Source organism: Phocoena sinus, chromosome 8, assembly GCF_008692025.1.
Source record: "Phocoena sinus isolate mPhoSin1 chromosome 8, mPhoSin1.pri, whole genome shotgun sequence".
Taxonomy (NCBI): Eukaryota; Metazoa; Chordata; class Mammalia; order Artiodactyla; family Phocoenidae; genus Phocoena; species Phocoena sinus.
The window spans coordinates 41,325,586-41,351,622 of NC_045770.1; the positions used below are offsets into that span (position 1 = coordinate 41,325,586).

Here is a 26,037-nt window from a genome sequence, read left to right on the forward strand (position 1 = left end):
AAGTCTTCTTCATTCTGCCTACTAACACTTCTGCATTAAAAAAAAAAAAAAAAAAAACATTAGCATAATTATAAGAAGAAGATTCTCTCAGGGAAGAAGAGAGGGAGAGAGGAGTTTCAGTTTATTCCTGAAACTGTACCATTTAGAAGTACATGGTACTTCTAAGTACATGGAGTCAGCATGTGCCCTTATCACTAAATTATAATTACAATTCAGTGAAGTAACTATTATCAACTCCGTTTTATGGATAAAGAAATTTGAGACTAATGAAGAGAAGTGTTAATATTATCAAAAGAGAACCCCCTCTACCCTCTCTCCCAAAAATACCAAAAAACAAAACAAACAAATAAAAACCTCAACCAATTCATTTACAAGATCTTTAGAAGGTATATATTATACACTTGGATAATTTAAGTTGAGAATATGAGAGACAAAATATAGAAATAGTGTTTAAATGCAAATTTGATTCATTTCAGGACATCTCATTACAGACTTGCATACAGTGTATTATTATTACTATTATTTCTTCTGATCATTTGCAATCAATTTATGGTGTTGCCTGAGAAGTAGAAAGAAGTAGAAGAAACCAGACTGAGGGTTATGCTGGTATCAGGCACTGAATGGGAAAGCCAGAGGGATAAGTGTTTATTTCATGCCTTTAATGTGTCAGAAACTGGGTTAGCGTTTACCTATATTCTTTCAGGTAACCCTTACATCACCTGTGTTAGTCTTATATATCGTCTCTCAAAATTCATGAAGTAGCTAAACGATATCCATGGCAAACAACAGTATAAATTATTAATAAATGAGAAAATCAGGGTAAACAGAGAACAATGATAGGACAGTTTTTTTTTTTTTTTTTTTTTTGCAGTACGCGGGCCTCTCACTGTTGTGGCCTCTCCCATTGCGGAGCACAGGCTCCGGACGCGCAGAGTCAGCGGCTATGGCTCATGGACTTAGCCGCTCCGCGGCATGTGGGATCTTCCCGGACCGGGACACGAACCTGTGTACCCTGCATCGGCAGGCGGACTCTCAACCACTGTGCCACCAGGGAAGCCCTGACAGGACAGTTTTTAACAAAACAAGTCATAGCGCAGGAGGGAAGAGATATGGGAATATGTGTATATGTATAACTGATTCACTTTGTTATAAAGCAGAAACTAATACACCATTGTAAAGCAATTATACTCCAATAAAGATGTTAAAAAGAAAAAACGAAAAAGCAAGTCATAGACATCATAATAATAATTTGTTTTGTGTGGTTGAGAGCTTGGTCTCTGAAGACACCAGATCCAAATCCGAGTGCAGGCCAGCCATCAACCACACTCCATAACAGCGGTGGATCCCTGAGTCAATGACAGACACAACTCAAAGCCTCAGTCTCCTTCTCTGCAAAGTGGAGAATGATAATGGGAGCATCACTACTCCCACCCAGGGCTGGGATAAGACATAAAGTCAAGAACATAAATACCTAGCACAGTGACTAAAATGAAGCAACGCTCCACACACATTAGCCATCGATATTAAAAAGAGTGCACACTACGTAGTGTACAAAGAGGTGTGCCAAAGACCCAGTACATTTACTAGAAGCTCACCAGGATTTGGCTCAATCTCCAACACACTGAAATAAGAAGAAAAGAGAACTCCTTCCAGATTTACAGCTTGTATTAGCAGAAAACAGATCAACTGCTAAAGAGAAGTATAGTTGCTTCCCTTCTGGTTAAGGAGGCTGGTGACAACACTTCCCGTGGTGCCATTATCATCCCCATTTTATTGACAAAGAAACAAAGCCCTGCAAAGTTAAACTCCAGGCTCAGAAGCACAAATGAGAGGATGAGGAGTGCACAGGGCTCGTTCTACTTGAGTCTACTGCCAGGTGAAGGTGTTTGGAGTCCACTGAGGGATTTGGGGCACACCATCATGGGAGCAGACACTTCTGTCATCTCTGACATGCACCATGAACACATTTCAGATTCTAAGTTAGATGTCAGAATGGGGAGTTTGGGGAGGGATTTTTATTTCCTGTTGCTCTGTTGATACAGTATCATCTCAGACACGTGTGTCTAACTTTGGCCGCCAGAGACCATAACACATAAAACAGGTGTGTAGCACTGCTCTGTGGCAAAGAGCCTCACCCACTGCTACACTATTTTCAACTAGCAGGGAGACATAAATCAAATTTCTCTTTCCTCTGAAGGCCCCTGGAATGTTTGGAGGCGTGTCAGCCTTGTGAAAACTAATGTTTGCTCTTTTATTAAACGTGCCTTGAATGGAATCTGTCAGTTATATGTTGTGGCTGGATGGAGACCTTTCATTGGAGGTGATTTCAATTTTCTTTATTGGTTTTTTTAATTGACCAGTACGTTAGTTTCCTAAGGCTGCTGGAACACAGTACCACAAGCTGAGTGGCTTAAAGCAACAGAAATTTATTCTCTTATAGTCTGGAGGCTACAATTCCAAAATCAAGGTGTCAGCAGGGTTGGTTTCCTTTGGAGGCTCCGGGGGAGAATTTGTCCTGTGCCTCTCTTCCAGCTTCTCTGGCTGCTGGCAACCCTTGGCTTTCATTGGCTTGGAGCTGAATTAACTCCGTAAGTTCGATCACTGTCTCTGTCTTCACGTGGCCTTCTTCTCCCTGGGTTTCTCTGTGTCTTCTCCTTTCCTGTGTCTTCTAAGAGCACTCACTATTAGACTTAGAGCCCACTTTATTTTTTTCAAGTTATTCCAATGAGAACCTTATTTTATTTTTTTAATTGAAGTATAGTTAATTTACAATGTTAGTTTCAAGTGTACAGCAAAGTGAGTCAGTTATAGATATATTCATATTCTTTTTCAGATTCTCTTCCCTTATAGGTTATTACAAGATATTGAGTATAGTTCCCTGTGCTCTACAGTAGGTCCTTGTTGTTTACCTATTTTATATATAGTGGTGTGCATATGTTAATCCCAAACTCCTAATTTGAGAGCCCACTTTAAATCTAGGATGATCTCATCTCAAAACCCTTAATTACATTTATTCCCAAGAAAAGGTCATGTTCACAGGTACTGGGGTCAGGACTTGGACATATCTTTAAGGAGGGAGTATAACCCTGTGTAACCAGTAAAGGCTGTGGTTGTCTGTGTTCACTTCCAACAAAATTGAAAGTGGAGAGATGTTTCTAGGAGTCGTGGAGAGACTTCCTGTTGCGGTAAAGTTTGATCTTTTAGGGAAATTTCTTCTATTGCTTACCAGCATAGTCACCCTTAGGGGGTCAGGGAGCAGAGGCTGAATTAGCCACTTCTTCAGGATCTTCGCACAGCACATTTATTTAAGCATTTATGACCCAAGATAGTAATTTAGCTGATGCTTCCCTACTAGTCTGTTGGCTTATGAGAGACAAGAACATCCCTTTTCATCTTTGTGCCTTAGCACCTGCACAGGTCTCAGAACATAACAATTAACACAGTTAAGCTACAGGGAAGGTGGGGAAAAATTAAAGAAACTGGAATAGAAGATAGAAGATAAAATAGCATCAGTTTTGTACGACTCATCACTGTTGCCTAAACCAAGCCATGGCATTTCTCAGTTTTGACATGAATCTATTTCTAACAATCCACCTTCTCTTTTTCACTTGCATTCCAGGCACCATCTTCATATGGCATGTTTCTTAAATAGGTTAGCAAGATAACTGCATGACTATCCGTTAACTCATGAGGAAATCAAATGCTTAAATTGTAAGTAGTGAAAATTCAATGTATATTACAGAAGATGAAGGGTTCTGTTGTCATGGTAACCGAACAGGCTGAACAACTCACCCATTCGGCAATTAGCTACTTCAGTGACTGGTTAACCAGTTAAAAACACCTCAACGTACACAGTCATTTTAATTCTTTTACTCCTGGGAGAGACTTCAGTTTTATAGCTCTCCTGACGAGTGGTCCTAATGATTCATTGCCATATGCTGCCTTTCATCTAACTATGTTATTAAGATTGCAATGTTGACAGATTTTTTAAAAAGTGTGGTCAGTTGTTAATATTCTGCTCGAATAGCACAGAGAGAGACATTTAAAAAAATATCCCTTGACATTTAGGGCATGGATGAGAAAATGCTGAACTATCTGTAGTGCTTATTTCATTTTATTTTTGTCGTCAGATGCTGAGGGTTATCATTTGGTCCTGGCTGGCTTCAGGCTGAATCTCATTTGAGAATCTGTAGGCTTTTAAGCATAAAGATTACCCATGAAATTTGTTGGTAGAATAATACAGTAACTTAAGTAAATTATACCTTTAAAACAGTAGACCTCTAATAAGATCTTTCAATTTAAATTGTACAATGAAGGATGTCTTTCCCCATGTTTTACCATAAATCACAATGGGTGGTGAGCCCCATGAAGACAGGAGCTGTGTCTCCTTAATGTCCATGTGAATTTCCAGTGCCAGGGACATAGGTGACACTCAGCCAACACTGTCTGAATGAAAAAGGGGATTTATGGTCAGGTACCTATGAGGGCTGTAAAAGCCAAATGTCATTTTGAGGTTGAGACTTCAAGCATTCCTTCCATCCCCAGGTATGTGACAGGCAATGCTGTAGTTCAGATGTTTTCAGACATACAAAAATGCTACATCCCTGAAAACTCTCACATAGTTACCCAAGAGTAAAGCCAGGAGAAAACAGGAAGAAGGATGGTGAGGGAAAAGGAAGACATCAAATGTGGAAGGGAATCAAAATGGGGAAGAAGCAACAAAAGAGAAGCAAGATTTAGACAGAGAAAGAAAACCAAGGACCAGAGAGAAGAGCTAAGTACTGGAGGAGAAGGGGAGAGAAAAATTAGAGATAGAGAGAAAGCAAAAGTGACAGCGTCTGTCCTGGTCTTGACGGCCTTGTGCAGAAGACACGTTAGTGTCTGTGGTTAGCTGACAACAGTAGCACATGTTCAAATTCCAGCGAATAGTAACATTTTGCAAAACTTGTCTTAAGTCATGGTAAAACCGGCAAAGAGAAGCGAGCTGCCCCTGCACGGTGAGGACGGTGGTGACAGTCATTCCATGAATGAGCAACCTTTAAGTTGGGGCGACGTGGCTTAACTGAGCTCATGACAGTAGGAAGGAGCCTGCCGACGGTTCAGTTTGGGGTACAGGTCCTGTGGTTGGTGGCTGCTCCCTGTCACTGACTCTCAGAGCCCAAGAGGGAGCCACTGGCCGTCCTCCCCTCTGGCCCCTGGCTGCCTGTGCCCCAGCACCCGGGCAGCACAGACCTGGAGCAGGACATCTGTCCCTAAGGAGAGGGAAAGGACACTTCAAGAGCCTCCCTCCCTTGGCACTTAGCCTGTTCATCCAGGTCCCTTGTCGATGCCCTGGTCTTCCCCTCTTTCCCCTTCTTTCATTCTGCACTTCTAGGCTCTTTTGAAAAAATCTAAAAGATCCCAATGTTTATAGCTAGAGAGTTTTAGAAACGGCTAAGAAGTTTGCTCTTTATTTTTAATCCGAGCACCCAATACGGTCCCTGGAATAGAACAAAATAAAATGGTAGTCGACAACCTTTACTGAATACTGGATAGAGGACAGGAATTTCATCCTCAGAGGATAAATGCACCAACAAATTAAGAAGCTTCTGACACTGCAATTACACCTTGCCGGTAGTTCAGTTCCACCAGCTATTAAACAATGAGAATCTTGAGAAACCCTGGAGAAGACTGTTTCTGTGTGATCAGAACAGGGTCCAAATAGATAGGGACTGTGCCTCTTTTAATCAGTGGCATTAAAATGCCAAGTAGAGCTTGCTCTTTGCAAATATCCCTTGAAGGCGGACAATGCAAAGTAAGTTGTGTATTTATTTAATTTACTGAATTTTCTGCACATAAGTGTCAAAATCTTTCCTATATGTTTTCTTCAAAATAGACTGATGGGTGAAAGGAATGCTAGAGGTATAGATGAAACAAGATTAGCCAAGGGTTGATGGCTATTGAAGCTGGAAAATGGGTGGACAGGAGTTTGTTATACTCTTCTCTTTCTTTTGGTGTATGTTTAACAATTTTCATAATCAAAACATTGTGAAAATTTCCCAAGATAACATCACTAATGATTATCCAACACCATGCTTAGATTCTCACTCACGCAGTCCTTAATCAGACATGTACTGAGAAGTAATATATGCTGAAGCTGCTTTATACGCAAGCACAGGGTGACCAAGGCTGTCTTAGGGAGCTTACCCTCCAGAGGAGAGATACAACATGTGCATCTATTATTATTATTACATGGCAGAGGCTGAAAAGCGCTGCCAGTGAATATAGGGCTAAAGAGTGAATTCAACTTAATTATAATTTTTCATCCGAGCCAACTACTGCATATGCTCATTTTACCCTTTGCTCAACAGCAAAATCCAGTTTTACTACATGGTGCCCACACAACCGTGTTAAGGACGCACCGATCACAATTCTCATCACCAAGTGAAATTGTGAATTTCAGACACCTTGCTGTCTGAGACATTAAAGGAACATACATAGTCAGACAAAAGCGAGCAATAACACATCACAGGCTGACAAGGAGGCCTGCGGTGAGATGAAGCCCTCAGTCGTAGCTCCAGATAGCTTGAGCTGTTGGAAATCACTTTTCCAACCAATTACTGCGATGAGTCACTGAGATGGTAAAAGCTTGCAATTCCCACAGCAGACACCAGTCTCCTAACGAGGCAGTGAGCACGCTAGCTTCATTAAATATGCAAAATGATCAAATTAAAGGGGGGGAACTTTAATTGAGTGGGGATGTGTCCACTCCACTTCTTATGAATGCAATAGGACATGTAACGCAGTTTCTGTTAGGGAAAACAACAATAAGAACCACGACAACAAAAATTACACAAGCAGCAGTCTTTCTACTCAATTTCCCTCCAGTACAGCAGGAAATCTACCAAACTTACCAATTGGGAAAATAGGGGTAATAGTATTTTTAGTGTCCCAGTCTCGTCTTTCCTTACCCTTCTCCTCATGGTTAATATTCCCTCCATCCATCCACCACATCAAATATTCAAAACAAGCAAGAACTTAATGACATAAATGATAACGTCATTTAAACTTTGACTGAAAGCTATGTATACTTATGTGGACTTGCATAGAGTTTGCATTTTGACCACAGTAGCTACATTGATTCAATGTTCTAGGAGCTGTGTCTTTTTAAGCACATTCCTCCTACCTAAGAACGATGCTGTAAATAAGTATGCTTGTTATCTTCACTTTACAGAAAAGGAAACTGAGGCACTAAGGTTAAATAACATAAGATCACAGAGCTAGTATGCAGGGGAGCAGCGATTGCTCCTAGGTTGGCTGGTACCCAGCTTAGCCACTGGGCCAGATACAGACGCACTAGAAGCTTCGACCTTATGTGTAAACAGAGGGCTTGGCTACCTGCTCAATGAACTTCAGTCCCGTGACACCTGATGGGGTAGAAACAATGGGGGAAAAGAAGACCTTTTAACTCCGGAAAGTCAAGCCATACCCAGAATGTCCTCGGAAGCAAAACCAATGGTTTTCTTTCTTTTTAAATTTTTTTAAAAAATTTTTAATTTACAATAGTGTGTTAGTTTCAGGTGTACAGCAAAGTGATTTGGTTATACATATACATATGTATATACCTGTATTCTTTTTTATTTGATTTTTCCATTACAATTTATCACAGGATACTGAATATAGTTCCCTGTGCTATGTGTGTGTCTGTTAATCCCATACTTCCAATTTATCTCTCCACTTTGGTAACCATAAGTTTGTTTTCTTCGTCTGTGAGTCTGATTCTGTTTGGTAAATAAGTTCATTTGTATCATTTTTAGATTCTACATATAAATGATATCACATGATATTTGCCTTTGTCTGTCTGACATGTCACTTAGTATGATAATCTTTATGTCCATCCATGTTGCTGCAAATGGCACTGTTTCATTCTTTTTTATGGCTGAGTAATATTTCATTTACATATCAATATATACAACATCTTCTTTATCCATTCATGCGTCAATGAGCATTTAGGTTACTTCCATATCTTGGCTATTGTAAATAGTGCTGCTATGAACACTGGAGTGCATGTATCTTTTTGAAGTAGAGTTTTCGTCTTTTCTGGATATATGCTCAGGAATGGGATTGCTGGATCATATGGTAACTCTGCTTTTAGTTTTTTAAGGAACCTCCATACTGTTTTCCATAGTGGCTGCACCAGTTTACATTCCCACCAACAGTGTAGGAGGATTTCCTTTTCTTCACACCTGCTCCAGCATTTATTATTTGTAGACATTTGGATGATGGCCATTCTGACCGTTGTGAGGTGGTACCTCATTGTAGTTTTGATTTGCATTTCTCTAATAATTAGCAATGTTGAGCATCTTTTCATGTGCCTGTTGGCCAAAACCACTGGTTTTCATGAGGACTGGGTGGTGACACTAGTTCAGTTTTAGTCAGTGAAAGAGACAAGTAAAGATAATTAAAATACAGTGAGCTGAGGGTTGATAGGCATCCAGGTGGAGAAGCCACCAGAGGTCAGACCACCGTGTGAGTAACGGTTTGGAAACATCCACAGTGACTTCACAAAGGGCATCTTTCAGCAGAGTTTTGAAGGACAAGTTGAAAACCATCAGGTAAAGAGAATGAGGATGACATTCGAGGCATGTACAAATGTAAAAGAAAAGACTTAACAAGACTAAAAAGCAAACAGCGGCCAGAGAGTGAAGGTGCCTGTATGCCAGGCTAAGGAGTATGGACTTCATCCTGTCATCGACTGGGAGATATTCAAGGGTTTTAAAGGCTGATAACCAGTCTAGCCACGGTGATCTAATGGTTGCCTGAGGATCTGTTACACTTTTGTGTATCTGAGCCTAATAGGAACACATTTTCTGTTCTTTGCATTGCTGGCATTAATCACAACAAAGCATCGTCACCTACAATTTTTGGCTCACTCTAAAGCATATGCACAATATAAAACTGGCTTAATTGTCTCCTTTTCCAGTATCTGATGATGCCTGCAGGATACTGTGAATACTGCAAGTGGCAGGTCGCCACCTAACTCATGGATAAGGGGCAGTGCCAATATTAATCTGAATATTAAATATGAGTAAAATTTAAATTCTTCTGATCTTGGAGGAGAGGTTAAAGTAAATGTATTTAGAAATTACAAAATGCATTTTGCTTGTGCCCACTCTGCTGCTCCATTTGCCTACGGACACATGCTGTATGTATTTTTTCCTCGCTATATTCTCAGTGCCTAGAACAGTGCCAGGTGGCAGAGTAGAGATTCAATAATAATTTTTAAAAATTATTTATTGATTGATTGATTTTTGGCTGTGTTGGGTCTTCGTTGCTGTGCATGGGCTTTCTCTAGTTGCGGCGAGCTCTCTTCGTTGCGGTGTGCGGGCTTCTCATTGCGGTGGCTTCTCTTGTTGTGGAGCACAGGATCTAGGCGCGTGGGCTTCAGTAGTTGTGGCTCACAGGCTCTAGAGTGCAGGCTCAGTAGTTGTGGCGCACAGGCTTTGCTGCTCCACGGCATGTGGGATCTTCCCGGACCAGGGCTCGAACCCGTGTCCCCTGCATTGGCAGGTGGATTCACTGGCAGGTGGCAATGCACCAACAGGGAAGTCCCCTCAGTAATATTTTGTATTGACTGAAAGAGGTGAATTTGTTTTATTTTTAATTTTAAAATTTTTTTATACAATTTTTAAAGGTTATTTTCTATTTTCAGTTATTACAAAATATTGGCTATATTTCCCATGCTGTACAATACATCCTTGAGACTATCTTACACCTAATAGTTTGCACCTCCCACGCCCCCATCCCTATAATTCCCCTCCTCCTGTCCCACCCCCATGAAAGGGGTGAATTTTAAATTGGGTTTTAAAGCAGGTTAGGTGGAGGGAAAGTCAGTCTCAAGAATTTATTGATTTTTTCAGCTAAAATGAGTCATTTATCATAATGTCGATCCTTGGCTCATATCTCTTGGCTGAAAGTTAAAGAACACTGAGACTTTTTAAAATTATTGTTAATAATAATGACAATATATTTGGATAACCTTTTAGTTTTTGAAGTTGGTTGACACAAATATGTTTTCCAATCAATCACAAGATATTGAGATGGCTGCTCAAAAATGTTTTACTGATAGGAGTACATGATCAAAAAGTTAGGAGACCACTGTGTTACTTAGTAAACCCCCATGATTACTTACAGTCCCTTACATGATGACTTACAGTCCCTCCCTCTTCCTCACATATTTTCTGCTGCTTCCATAGAGCCAATATTAGGAACAGAGAATTCCTTTTATACTCAAAGAGTAAAGTAGTTACCCAGAAACCATTTTGAGAACATTTTCTGAGCAATTACTCCACAGATGACATTGGGCTTGGGGGAGAAGAATCTACAGGCAGAAGACAGCAGAGAAAGAAGAGGCAGAAGCCCCCTGCTCCAGCTCTTCCCAAACATAGTCCAAAAATCAAAGCTGCTCATAAAAATTATCTCAATGCATACTCTCTGAAGCAGTGTTAAATGCTATATCCATTATACAGGTAAGATGATTGAGGCTCAGCAACGTTAAGTACTCATTTACACCAGAGTAACTGGGAGAATATGAATTAACATTACAAATATATATCTCAGCTTTCTATATGCAAGGGGTTATTCTAGAGAATATGTAAAATGCAGAAAGAGGAGAGAGAGACAAGCGGACAGGATAGTTGCCATAAAAAAAATTCTGTTTTGTACAGTTTATGTGGCTACCTAGTATAGGAGGCAGCCACATGAACATATCATATATAAACAAATATCCAGGTACTGACTCATATATGAAAAAACTTCATGTTAAATGGTGAAAGGCTGAAAAGTGATAATCAGAGTTAAACAGAACCAGGTAAGGGATCAATGAACACTGCTGATGAGAGGTGAGAGCATCCAGATAACAGGGCAGAGGGGTAAAGGGAAAAATTACCTTGGGCATAGACTTTAATTACTCAACTTAGTGAATGAATATAGATGCTATTACGATCAACATCTCCAAATACCCCTTTTTCATGGCCAAGAGCCATTTAAGATTATCACATGGTTGATGCCAATCAGAAACAAATTTACTATTCCCTCTGAGAAAACAAAAGGAGAAAGTCATGGTAGCTACGAAAGACAAGGTTTTTATGGAGTTGGATAAGTTCCTACCTGTAAAAAAAATATAGCTCAACACTATAAAGTACTTTTAACTGCATGGATTTTTGTGGACATTTTAATGAAAATTAAACAAATAAACAGTTTAATTTTCTCTGTATAAATGCTATACTTTCCTTAAAAGAGCTCTCAGAACATTATTAAAACATAAAGCAGATAACATTCATGTATGAGGCAGATAAAAATGTCACAACGCAACCATTTAGGGTAAACGCACAAACACACCCTCACACACACACATAGAAGAAGAATCTGAAAGACTGTCAATACTGAAGGAGAAGAACTAGAAAAGTGTCAGCCACGCTGTATACAGTAGGGTACTGTAGTGACAAAAACATCCGTGAAATTTGGAGAATTTTCCTTGCAGGTGCCTCAGATAGGCTATTAAGTAACTGAAAGAGAAATTTTCTTTCCTACTCATAAGTGCTGCCTAACCAGTCTTAAATCACCTTTTAAATATTCTGTCAAAAAAGTTGATAATATAAGAGGGTAGCGCATTGACAGGCATTCTTCCTTTTCTAAAAGCTTCTCTCGGAATTTCTAAAGCATGACAAGTTTTTGCAGTAAATACTCCAGTATTTCTGAAGAAATGTTTAGAAGGCCAATTGGTGACAGCAATAGAATAATAACAACAACAAAATAAACAACAGATAAATCACAGGAGCTGAAATATATAACTCAGTCAATAACTGACCAGTAGGGGCTTCCCTGGTGGCGCAGTGGTTGAGAGTCCGCCTGCCGATGCAGGGGACGCGGGTTCGTGCCCCGGTCCGGGAGGATCCCGCATGCCGCGGAGCGGCTGGGCCCGTGAGCCATGGCCGCTGAGCCTGCGCGTCCGGAGCCTGTGCTCCGCAGCGGGAGAGGCCACAACAGTGAGAGGCCCGCATACCACAAAAAATATATATATAAATAAGTAAAAAAACTGACCAATAAACAACATCAAAACTCCAACCAGAGGTAACCCAGCACCTATAATGACCAAAAATGATGTCTGATTGTGGGGACGGAAATCTTGAGAAAACCCAAGGATAAAATTAGATGACAGAAGTTTCTACGATCATGCATGGTATAAACAGTATTTTTCAACAAATCCCAGTATTCTCAAACCAAGGAATATACCCATAAAAAGGAAACTATGTCTTAGGACAATAAAAGTAAGTAGGAAAGCATAGGGGTCAAATTTTGCGACTCTGGATTTGGCGACGTATTCTTAGATGTGACGGCAAAAGCACGAGAAACAAAAGAAATGAGCCGACAAATTGGACTTCATCAAAATTAAAAACTCTCATTCGTTCTTCGAAAAACACTATCAAAAAAGTGAAAGACAATCCACAGAACGGGAGAAAATATTTGCACATCGTATATATCTGATAAGAGACTTGTACCTAGAATATATAAAGAACTCTTACAAATCAATGATAAAAAGAAAAATAACCCAATTAAAAAGTGGGCAAAGGACTTGAATAGACACTTCTAGAAAGAGTAGATATATCTATAAAGAAGGTATAAAAATAGGCAAGAAGTACGTGAGAAGATACTCCACAGTATTAGGCAAATGTAAATCAAAACCACCATGTGACATGGAAGCAGCCCAAATGTCCATCAACAGATGAATGGATAAAGAAGATGTGGTATATACATACAATGGAATACAACTCGGCCATGTAAATGAATGAAATTATGCCATTTGCAGCAACGTGGGTAGACCTAGAGATTACCATACCAAGTGAAGTAAGTCAGACAGAGAAAGAAAAATATCATATGATATCACTTATATGTGGAATCTAAAATATGACACAAATGAACTTATTTATGAAATAGAAACAGACCCACAGACATAGAGAACAGACTTGTGGTTGCCAAGGTGGAGGGGTGTGGGGGAGGGATGGATTGGGAGTTTGGGGTTAGCAGATGCAAACTACTATATATATAGAAGGAATAAACAACAAGGTCCTATGTATAGCACAGGGAACTATAGTCAATATCCTTTCATGAACCATAAAGGAAGAATATGGAAAAGAATATATATATATATACACACAAAAAAATATATATTGTTTATATATATATAACTGAATCACTCTGCTGTACACCAGAAACTAACACAAATTGCAAATCAACTATACTTCAATAAAAAATAAATAAAAATCACACAAACCAACAAAATCCTACGATGTGATACCACTTAACACCCTGTTGGGTGGCTAAAATCAAAAAGTCAGACAATAACACGTGTTAGAGAGGACATGGAGAAATTGGAACCTTCAAACTCTGCTGTTAAGAATATGAAATGGGATAGCCACTTTGAAAAACGGTAGGGAATGCCTCAAAACTTTAAACATAGAATAACCATACGACCTAGCAATTCCACTCCTAGGTATATTCCTAAGGGAGTGAAAGCGTATATCCACATAAAAACGTATTCATGGATATTCATAGTAGCATTGTTCATAATAGCCACTACAACCCAAATGTCCATCTGCTGATGAATGGGTAAACAAAATGTGGTATATGAAGACAACATTCAGCCATAAAAAGAAATTAAGTGCTGATATATATATATAAAACAACATTAATAACCTTGAAAACACTATGCTCAGTGAAAGAAGTCAGTCACAAAAGACCACACATTATATGATTCAATTTACATGAAATGTCTAGAATAAGCAAGAAAATAGAGACAGAAAATGTTAGTTGCTACTTCGGGCTGGGGCACAAGGGGAAAGGAGAGTGACAGCTATAAGGTCCAGGTGTGTACAAGTTCTGAAACTGATCGTGGTGATGGTTGTACAACTCTGTGAATATATTAAAAAAACACCGATTGTACATACATAGGTGAATTGTGTGGTATGTGAATTATATCTCAATAAAGCTCTTACAAAAAAAAGTTACTTGGAGGTTGCCAGGGGCTGAGGCTGAGGGTGAAAATACACACGGTATCACAGAAATAAAAGAAATATAGTACATAATGGGGTTTTGAGGTTGACAAACATAGGTATGGATTCCAATTACAATACTTATTAACTGAATGATTTGGGGACAGTCACTTATTCTCTCAAACCTCAATTTACCGCTTCTGAAAAGAAAGTAACAATTACACCAAACTTACAGAATTATAATGATGAGCACCATATTTCCAGTTTGCACTGAAAACTCAGAATTACCTCGTTTCAGTGGCCCACAGAGCCCTACAGCTACCAGCAAGTACAAAACACAAACAGCGTCCTTAAGAGGAGCAAGTGCTCGCCTATGTACCTACATCCCCAGCCTACAGGTCTGGGCCCTCTAGACCATTGAGTGTGCCACTCCTGGAATAGTAATAGAGATCTTAGGGTTGAAGAAGAAGAATTACTCTTAAAATGCAAAAGCAACTTCAACTTTTAAATACTATGTTACTAAGTCTCAAGTCCCTCACCTCTGGTGCAGAGACTTCACTAGTTGTTTTGAAGATGAAATAAGATGCATGGAAGGAATTGAGCACACAGAACACCTAGCGTGTTAGAGCATTCTGAATGATTTCTCTGAACCATTGGCAGAAGCCAGAAAATTGTGCTGAACAATGAAGGCTCTGGCTCAGTGTTACTTTCACTGATCTGTGTTTTAATACCCTCCGAAGCTCTCCCTGACCCACACTAAATGGGGCTTGGAGGCATGCGAAGGTGAAGGAATAGACCCTGGAAGGTCTCCCCAAATTAGCTCTTTGCCATCGAGGAAAGCAATTATCCAGCCAGGTGCTGAGCAACTATTTGGAAAAGCTCCTGAAAAATTCTGCTCTGGGTAATCAAAAATATAAAAACACCACACAAACAATTTTGCCCCTGTATTATTAATTACCTTTCAGGACAGAAATAAAACAAAACAAATTATCCCCGCTGAGTAGCATGATAACCAGAGACGGCACCAGATGAGCTAAGCCTGTTTCATGCCAGAGACAAATAGGGCTTGCTCGGTGCCAGAGATAAATTGGACAGACTCATCTCCTACTAGAAATAACCCTCAAAATACAAAAGCAGGTTTAAGCACTCAGCAGCTTAAACACACACACACACACACGCACGCGCGCACACACACACACACACACACACACACACACACACACACATACACCAGTAGTACATACAAAATACATCATGCTCTGCACTCATGCTTTGGCTTCTGAGAGACCATTTGAAATGTAATGTAATGCTGGTTAGGCAAGAGCTTATCTTCAGGAAAGGAAAATTCCCTCTTACCTAAACAAATATTTTCTGGAGTTATTCAGATAAATTCCTATCAGCGGTTAGTAATTATGTTTCCTGGAATAAGCCCCCTGACCACCAGTACCTCTCAGAGAACAGAAAATGTCCCTTCTCTTCCAGAGATCCAAGTCTTTTGCACGCCCAGACCCATCCTAGAGAATGATGGCCCTTTACGGGATGCTTCACACGTCAAAGCATTTCTCACAGGCCAGAGGCTGGCGGCAAATGCCTGATATGATAGCATGAACCATCTACCTTGGCCAAATAAAAAAAGCCATTCCAAAATAAGGCCCATAAAAAAGCCTTCAGGCTTACAAAACTTGCACATTTTGTCAAAGGCAATCCTGGTGAATCTTTACCCCCAAATAAGTCACCCCTCAGGAATAGAGGATGAACTCTTTTATTTTCCTTACTAAATTCAGAACATTTCTAGGTTCTTAGCACATGAGAGGCCAATATTTCAAGACATATTAAGGCATCCTATGATTCTATTTTCCTCTCTTCCAAACCAGGACAGCCTTACTAAACCATAAGTTTTATCACTCCCTCTATTGCTCGTGAATTTACAAAGGCTCCCTGCAGTCTGACTGGGGCAGAGAGCTGCAGGCTGCCCCCAGACCATGGCTGGATTCAGGGTAGGCCCTGCATCAACACCGGAGTTTATCAAGAATGGAGCAATCCCATCTTGGCAAGATCAGGGCTGCAGTGATAAGGGGGCTGGGGTTAAGCAGGGGGGAAGTCGGGGCTGACTTCTGGCTTGTTGGTTGGTCACAGACCACAAGGCCCAAGGCGGGCAGTGAAGGCGGACCCACAGTGCCCAGAAGAACTTTAATTGGTTTAAGGTCAGTACTCTGAACAGCTTTTTGGGAAGGAACTTAATTTGGGAAGGAATTTAATAGTTAAATTTAAACTTCCTTTGAGCCTGTGATATTTTGCAGGTTATCGACCTAATCACAGTAGAAAACACAGGTGGAGGAGAGTCCTAGTAGGAAGAGGGATCCCACAATCCATCCCACTGCTTCCCATAACGTGGTAGTGGGGTGCACTGAAGGTAGAAGCAACTGAACGGGAAGCCAAGGGGACTCACATAAGGCAGTGTCAACACCCTTGATAAAATACGAGCCAGATTCTTCTGTAGAAAGTGAAGATGGAAGAGTGAAGGGTTCAGTGGGAATACTTGAAAGAGAAACTGGGAGGAATGGGACAGAGAGTAAAAGGAAGATAAAAAATATGAAAAATGGGTTTGCCAACCAGCAGTTAGAGACTATTTAAAAAGTTGAAAGTGATAAATGCATTAATTGACATGAATTCAAATTTTAATTGAATCCCTACTATAAGCCAAGTTTGGATCGGGGCACAGAGATGTATGAAACAGTGTATAGAGCTCAGAGTTCCGTTGGGAGACAGGTAAGTAAATAGGAAGTTACAATTCAGTGTGTGGTTAGTGCTGTGATCGTGTGGTTAGTGTGTGATTGGGCATTTGCGAATAATAATCTGTATTGGAGCTCTGATTTTTTTTTTTTTTTTCTTCCTCTAGTGGGGCTTGGCAGCCTAAAATTAACAGAACTGAGGACTTTAGTGACCCAGAGGTATGGACTGATAAATTGGGTGTGGAAACAGTGTGTTCATTATTGTGTTTCAGCACCTTGGAGAGTACCAGGATCCGTGAAAAGCTTTGATTCCACCCCCTCTTTTGGTGGGGGAATTAGAACACAATTACATGAATTAAGTAATAAATCATCATGGTTTTTCACTGAGTAGGGAGGCATGTGAACAGAGAAAGAAGACAAAGGGATTGTGAGAATTCAGTTTCAGGGGTGGGACTGAATGAAAACATACTGGCTTTGCCTTGTTAATGACCTGAAGAGTAGAGAAGTTGATTTTGTTTGAAACGATGCATTTTTGATAATCATCATGCCCTGAGGATAACAGTGAAGGCAAGGATAGAGAAGATGTTGGTACGGAACACACAGTTCATGGGAAAACATCTGGAAGGCTGGTAGATAACAGCGAAAAGAATGGAGAGAATTTAGGGCAAGAGACTGAACATGTTCTTCAACCCTCCTCCTCCATGTTATGCAGAATAAGAGAATAGCCTCTACTTGAGAAGGTTTCCAGAGTGAAATCCTCTACAGTGAGGTGGCTATGGGTAAACTCATAAAAAAACAATAGCCAACATTTGTTTAGCGCTAATTATTACATCTGGGTGCCGATTTAATCACGGTGCATGCCATTGCCCCACGTAATCCTCGCCATAACCCAGCATGGACAGCACTATTAGTCTCATTTGAAAAATGAGCAGGCTGAGGCTTTCCGGATTCTTGTTGAACTTGCCTGACCATAAGCCCATAGTAGCAGAGCCAGGATGTCAACACAAAGTGTACTCTTAACCAATAGGCTACAGAAAAGGATGATAAGTGTAAGATTTGGGTGAGTGGGATAATTTATGTGTGTTTGCATGTTTTTGATTAAAAACATAAAATGGCATAAACTTCCCAAAATGAATCTGTGAGTACTGCTGATTCTGTGAATGACTGAGCCGAGTCTCGCTCTGGACCAGCCATGAGGAGGGGGGGTGGCTGCCAGGATTAGTCAACCCAGGCCACCGCTCTCCCTTTCTGCTCAGAACACCAGGCACAAAGGGGCAGTGATAAGAGCAGCTTCCCTGCTTGGCTGGGCTGTGGGCGTTAGCTCAGAACTAACTGACCAGAAGGTGGCCTAGACACGCCTGAATGGACAAAGCAATACAAACCTTAAAGAAAAAACAAATTTGTCCCAGGAGTTAAAGTACACAAACTGTTATCCCAGAAGGCACTTGGCTTAATAACAAAGGAAAACATCTTCAAACAACCACAACTTCCCATTTCCATTTAAAACTAATTTTGTGGCATGCAGTTCAAGTTATTTCCAATGTAAAGTTACATAAGAATATTATTCCTAACCATAACCAAAGGAAACATTTTTTATCTTTTGCACTCAGCTCCTTAAATCGTTAACACTGCAGTACCATACCGTAATAGCAGTGATAATCGCAGCAACTCAGAATCATCACATCGAGCTATCATGTTTTCCAGGAAGAGAAAAATGTATCTGGGCTTATGGTATCTCTGCAAATTTTCACTTTAAAGCACCAACTAGTTCTAGATATCACAGGAAAAAACTGGAATGAGTTGTTTTTTTTTTTTTTGGTCTCAAAGCTTTTGCTATGACCAAAGGATTGAAAAACATGCCTCTGTAATATTAGGTACTCTCTTTCTAAGATACTAGTGAATTAGCACAGTCAGACAAATGAATAAAAAGTGCTACCAGCTCTTTAATCCCCAGTGGCATCATTACCCCAAATCACATAAGCTTCTGTGCAGCAGACACAGAATCAGAAGGTGTGCGGAGGATGTTTCATACTCTCTCCAATGCCAGCCACGGAACTGCTCGCAGCCAGCAAAGAAACTGGCAACAACACATCAGGACACATATCACATATGGTTCCTCTTAAGGAAAGGGGACTCTTCTGCCTTATAATCAGCACACATGGGCCATAGGAAACTTAAGGCCTGGAACAAAAGCAGGGCACATACTTCTTGACTTTTATATTATGTTAGGAGGAAGTGAGATCAAAGATTGGGGTTAGAGTTAGGTTGTAGATATTACAAGCATTAATATCATCCACCAAGTCACCTACTTCTGCTATATCTTCTCTAGTTGTGGGTTTGAAATACACAACCAATGCTGCCAAGTCCTCCATTTTCTTTCTCTCCTGAACTAAATCCTATCCCACACTGCATCTCACAATGATAAAGAAATAATGAATTCTAGAACTTCTGTCCTCGATTTCCCCATCAGTGCCCCTCTAGGGCTTAGATTTGCTCCTAGTGTGGCCAAAAAACCCAGCTTCATTCTCTGTTCTGCACATAAATTTCTGGTTTTCATGAATAATATCAACCTTTCCACATTTGAAAGCTAAACAGGTGCCTGGTAACTCCAGGATCAGAGTATTCCCAGTGTGAATTCCTTCTTTCTGGAAGAAACAACCTCTCTAAACTCTAAGTTCTTTTAAGCCAATACTTGTATCTCATTATCTTGACACAAAGTAGAAACTCAACAAACATTATTATTACTTCAAAAGGAAAATATCTGTTATTTGGGCAAGACCTAGCCTTTGACCTAAGTATAAAGGGGTGATGCGGGCTTCTCTGGTGGCGCAGTGGTTGGGAGTCCGCCTGCCGATGCAGAGGACGTGGGTTCGTGCCCCGGTCTGGGAAGATCCCACATGCCACGGAGCGGCTGGGCCCGTGAGCCATGGCCGCTGGGCCTGCGCGTCGGGAGCCTGTGCTCCGCAACGGGAGAGGCCGCGGCAGTGAGAGGCCCGCGTAACACAAAAAAAAAAAAAAGGGGTGATGCTTATACTTGCAAAAATACAACTGGACTGTTTATTTTTAGCCATAATATTATCAAGTGCCATAAGGGAGTAATATTATTCCTTGAAAACTGGGGATTTCTTTCTTTTTCTATTTTCTTTTATGCCCCTCTCCCATTTCTAATTTCTTTTTTCTTTTCTTTCTTCATTAAATTTTTTATTAAGACTTTATCAAGGACAGGACTTCCCTGGTGGCACAGTAGTTAAGAATCCACCTGCCAATGCAGGGGACACGAGTTCGAGCCCTGGTCCAGGAAGATCCCACATGCCGAGGAACAACTAAGTCCATGCACCACAACTACTGAGCCTGTGCCCTAGAGTCCGTGAGCCACAACTACTGAGCCTGCATGCCACAACTACTGAAGCCCATGTGCCTAGAGTCTGTGCTCGCAACGAAGAGAAACCATTGCAATGAGAAGCCTGTGCAACACAACGAAGAGTAACCACCGCTCACCACACCTAGAGAAAGCCCACATGCAGCAACGAAGACCCAACACAGTGAAAAAATGAATAAATAAATTTATATTAAAAAAAAGACTTTCGGGGCTTCCCTGGTGGCGCAGTGGTTGAGGATCTGCCTGCTAATGCAGGGGACACGGGTTCGAGCCCTGGTCTGGGAGGATCCCACATGCCGCGGAGCAACTAGGCCCGTGAGCTACAACTACTGAGCCTGCGCATCTGGAGCCTGTGCTCCGCAACAAGAGAGGCCGCGACAGTGAGAGGCCCGCGCACCGCGATGAAGAGTGGCCCTGCTTGCCACAACTAGAGAAAGCCCTCGCACAGAAACTCAGACCCAACACAGCAAAAATAAATAAAGTAATTAATAAACTCCTACCCCCAACATCTAAAAAAAAAAAAAAAAAAAAAAAGACTTTATCAAGGGTGTTAGAGACCATGTTAGAAGAAGAGAGTAGCCTCTTCAGCAAAAATACCAGTAAGTCCTGAGACTTTAAGAAACTTCAAGTTATTTATCTTATAAATAGCAGACCAAGGACTTGAATCCAGGACTCATTAATCTAAAACCAGAATTCATTTCACCATAAGAGTCTGCCTCTCCCCCTCTCTCAACAGTCAATGAAGTACATTCTTTATATTTATTGACAGTAGTAAATATGAGTGCTGTCCTTCGTTTTAAAAGCAGAATATTTTGTTTTCCTCTCTGTAAAAAACTTCAAGTGAGCTGGAATTTACTAATATGATTCTTAAACATGACTTTTTCCATTTGAGTGTGTGACTTGCTATAAAAAGAGACACTCAAAACTAAATAAATTCAAATTTAATCATTCAAGTGATAATTAGTTACAAACACACTTTTTTTTTTTTTTTTTTGCAGTACGCGGGCCTCTCACTGTTGTGGCCTCTCCCGTTGCGGAGCACAGGCTCCGGACACACAGGCTCAGCGGCCATGGCTCACGGGCCCAGCCGCTCCGCGGCATGTGGGATCCTCCCCGGACCGGGGCACGAACCCATGTCCCGTGCGTCGGCAGGCGGACTCTCAACCACTGCACCACCAGGGAAGCCCCAACACATCATATTTTTATGTTAAAGAAAGAAAGAGTGTCCCTTTAAGTGATTTTGCCATGGTTTTCTACTGTCATTCAATAACTGCTTGGTGCTGAGAAGGCTGAAATTTTCATTTGAATTCTTATATTTAAATTTTTACATCACTGGCTGCCACTTCAGGGTATGAGCAATTTGTAATGTTAGCAATTCTTTGGAAGCTGAATATTAAAATCTACTTTTATATTTCAAGGGTTATTTCTAATTATATGCACAATTGCTGATCCATCTGCCTACTACATAGATGTCTGTGGTTATATACGCTTGAATAATTATTGAAAATTAAATAACATCGTAAACAGTCAAATTAATTTCTTTGAGCATACTAAAGGCAAGAAGGCTGTGCTAAGACAAAATATGATTTGCCCTAAGAAACATAGAGACAGGCTTATCTTATACCTCACTGAATTTGGCACATTCGATACTTACTTGATAGAATCTTTTTAAAAAAATTCTGAAATTTGAAACAAGTAACTCCTGAGAATTATTACTGAGCATCAACCAACCTTAGCTGGATGAGTAATTTAATATTTTAATCTAAAGATGTTTCACGTTCAAAACAAGTCCACAGCGTGTTTCCTGTAATAACATGACCAAGTGTAGCAGTTTCAATAAGAAATGATTTCATTGCATGTTCTAACGTAATAGAGAACTGTAAAAGACTAAAAATTCCTGGCCTGTCTTCTGTTTCTACAATAACAGGCATTCGTTGTAAAATATGAAAAAAAAATAAGAAAGGCTGGATTTCAAAGTCCATGAAAATGATATTTTTCCAAATTTTAGTAGAGAAGTTGAGGAAAAATGGCTGAGAAAACACACAGCACACACACACACACACACACACACACACCCACACACACACACACACACACACACACACCCCACACGGGAAAAAGACAAAGATCACCCAAGCAAGTTGCAATAGTGAAACAGGTCAGGTGGGAGGAGGCCTAAGGAATAGGTCTCCTTGTTTTAAATGCAAAAGGTGAGAGAAAATTAGATCCTCTGTTTTAAAGTTGGCTGAGAGCGTTGGTATTGACATAATAGTTTTCTTAGAGTAGAGAGATTTAGAAAGTCCCAAGAAAGGCAAATTTGAACCATATATTTCCACTACAGGTTCTTTCAGAGAATGACCCCCAGGCTGAACCCAGACATCTGAGGAAGTTGAGGATATTTTCTGGCCTCCAGTTGGTCTATAGAAACCACTGGGGCTTAGCCCTGCCCCAGAGGGATCGGATCGAAGATACAGATAGAGGAAGATGGGTAGAAAGGAAAATGTACTTTGAGGTTCAGACTCATCTGGGCCATAGAATTTGGGAATCTGGAGGCTGGGCCACACTCGAAGACAGGCTAGTGAGGGGCCTGAGGTCAGATCCAAGTGGTAGCTCAGGTACCAGGAGAAGAGCAGAAAACAAGTGCTGGTTCATGGACCTAGTGACAAGCAGCAAGTGGGGTGGGTAGACACCTCAGAGCCAAAGAGGCAGCTTAGCTGGAGTGCTGCTGAGGGAGGTCAGAGGGGCAAGCAATGGGCCTGCTGAACACAAAGAAACCCATAATGAGCTGCCAGAAGACCAAGGGTATACTCCAGTTGGGACCAGAAGGCAAGTGTCTCCTGGATCATCCCGGGTCCAAGATACCCCAAAGACCAATGTATGTCAACACATCATCATATCAAGCCATGTTTAAAACCATGTTTTAAATGTTAACTAAAATCCTTTTCCATAAGTGGTTTCTTACGAGTACAGCTCTCCGCGATGCAGACCTAAGTTAGAACGCTGCTTCTCTATCTGCTGGCTGTGTGACTTTGGGAAAGTCACTTGACCTCAGTTAATAATATACACACCACTTAACATTGTTGTGAGAATTAGAGAAGATACTGTATGGAAAGTGTTTAGCACAGTGCCCAGTGCAGGGCTCTTCCCCAGGCAATTCATGTTCTCATCCTCTTTATGCTGGCTCCCTCCCAGAATGCCCTCCATCACACCTCCACCTATGGGTTTATACACAACCCATCCCGAGACTCCTGGAATCTGGGTTTAGTGTCCCCCAACCCTGGATTTCCACAGCATCCTGTCTCTTCAGAAGTCTCATCACACTGTGCTACTCCTCCGCATCTATCTCTGTGCCCCACTGAACCTTGAACTCTGTGATGGCAGCAACCATATGCATCTTATTTGCTGGACCATCTCCAAACTCTAGGAAGTGCCTGGCAAATAGTAAGCAAAGCATTAACTGAGTTAATAAATGAGTGAACGAGTTCAGGGTCTGGATCCTCTGTAATCTCTTAAACAATGTTGAGCTCTCCTTTTCTCAATTAAAGTAGCTATTACCCATGATAATATTTTTTCTTAATTACACAGATTTATACTGTGGCTTATGTCCTGCATATACGTAGGTATACCCCTAAGAATATATTTTAACTTTTCTTATCGCCACCCTATTCCACATTTAGCGGGGGTCAACAAACATCCAATGAATTAAATTAGGTTCATGACTTTTGGCAAATCAATTAAACTTTGTGTATCTCAGTTTCCTTCCCGGTAAAATGGTTACATAAGCTCCGGACACCTTTGATTCTATGCTTGTACTAAAAGAAAAAAATCAGGTGTGAATTACCACTCAACACATTGATATACAGCACAGACCCACATACACAATCTGTCTTCTTATAATTTTCAATTAAGGTGCCATAGGATATCAAGAAGCAGAGGACTCCCAAATCAAATCCTGTATCCAAGGAAAGAATTGCATTTCCATATGGAAGGGCACTCATTTTGCTAAGCACCTGTGAAGACCCAAATCTGCTCATACCAAGGACAGTTTTAGCATGAAGGCTATCAAATAACATACTTGCACACACAACGCCTGTTTTTTTTTTTTTTTTGCAGTACGCAGGCCTCTCACTGTTGTGGCCTCTCCCGTTGTGGAGCACAGCAAAGCCTGTTTTTTTGAAAGAGAGAAATGTAGCAACCAGGTGGAAGGAACAAGGTAATTTCAAAAGTCCTAGCTTTCTCTTAGCAGGGGATTTGGGTAATAGCTTGCCAATTGCTGGTTACTGCTGCCAAGGACCAAGACTGCTGTGTTCAAATTGCTGGCAATGGCCACCTATTGTTTGTGAATTTCTATCTTAGCAGGGACTCTGCAGAGAGGCTACTCAGGACAGCAGGGAAGTGGATTTGGCCAATGCTCGCAGGGGTCATCACTGCCTAATGTAGAGAAGTCGCAAGAGAGCAACTTGAGAAAGAGGACACGTATGAAAATCTCCTTGAAAAATTTTCTGAATCTTTAGCCAAATATAAATATATACATATCCATATACATGCATATATATGTATATACATACAGATGGATTATGTCTTCTGCAAAATAAATCAAAATAATATTAATAATTATCCACTCTAATCACTGAACATTTACAAAACCACAGCCTGCAACCTGCTGGCTCTTCTCGCTTGGCTGGTAGTCTATTCATTTAAGCTGGGTGGTGATACACCACACAATAGCTCACACAACCGGATGAAGGAATCCACTGGGAAATTTTTGTCTGGTGAACTCAAATATAGACACTTTGGCATCTCTTTATGGCTTAACTCCCTAGTGTTGTCTGCTAACTACCATAGAAAATGATCTAAAACAAAAGTTGGCTTTTAATTCTTGAAGGTTTCTCCCCTTTCTGGTCAAAAGGCCCAGCATTCTAGAGGCCCTGGAGTAAATCCCAACTGTTGTATTTACAAGCGGTGTGATTTGGGCACATTTAGAAAAACTCTCCGGGCTTCAGTGTCCTCATCTATAAAATGCAGCTAATCATAATGTCCTTCTCCGACTGGCTGAAATGAAATGGAGTGAGAGCATATGTGTAAGGCAGCTCCTATTACTAAAAAATGTTGGCTATCATCTCTGTCTCTGTATCCACAGTGTACTGGACAAAAACACAGGCTCTTGAGTCACTGGCTCTGTCCTCGAGTCCTTATCCTGCTACTTACTAGTTGAGTGACCCTGGTGAGTTCGATTCCTGAATTTCATTTTTTTCAATGATGAACTGGGAACGATCATATTGATCATTAAGTATGCTTGGCAGATACACCAAAGTATGAGTCATCATCATCATCAACCTATACCTTCACTAAATGCCCAAATCACAACATTCTCGTATATCTTCTTCTACTATTATTTGCGATCCACTCCTTAATCTGTGTTCCAGCTCACTGGGTCGTGGAAACCACGAGGAGAGAAAGGAACTTCAATAATAGGCTGATGGCAGGTTAACAATAACAACCTTAATCTCCAACATAATAAAACTATGTTATGACTAAAGGAGCAGAAAATATTTTGAATGGGCTTATTGGCTTGAAATATTCTTATATACAACTAGATCTGCTCGTACTAAAATATGGGTTATCGCTTGTCCTAAAGGAAAATGTCCTCATAGTGGGGGACAATGCCTAAGATAAGAAAAATGTGAATAAGTCTGTGAGGAAGTGTGTATCCAATAATATCTATTGCCTTTCCAAGATGAAGAGGCAACTATGACCTTTTCAGGCATTAGGGACTATTCTGCACATAAAAGAAGTATTCCATAATGGGGTTTTCAGGCTTATATAGCCTTAGAACCAGATAGTATTATGATCTTGGCAGGCTAATTAGCCAGACTTTCTTTTTTAAAACAACTGA

The 26,037-nt window shown here is 40.6% G+C and overlaps 1 protein-coding gene across 9 annotated transcripts in view; it reads right to left on the bottom strand.

Moving 5' to 3' along the window:
• FAT3 (FAT atypical cadherin 3) overlaps positions 1–26,037 on the bottom strand; it is a 708,211-nt gene that overhangs the window by 341,306 nt on the left and 340,868 nt on the right. The window contains exon 5 of one of the 9 annotated variants that reach the window (XM_032640653.1): positions 9,578–9,613. The exons of the other annotated variants lie outside the window; for them this stretch is intronic. Within the exon in view, the coding sequence (XP_032496544.1) occupies positions 9,594–9,613 (20 nt within the window). The 3' untranslated portion in view covers positions 9,578–9,593. Of the gene's footprint in view, positions 1–9,577; positions 9,614–26,037 lie in introns of those variants that run through there. 9 annotated transcript variants of the gene reach the window in all.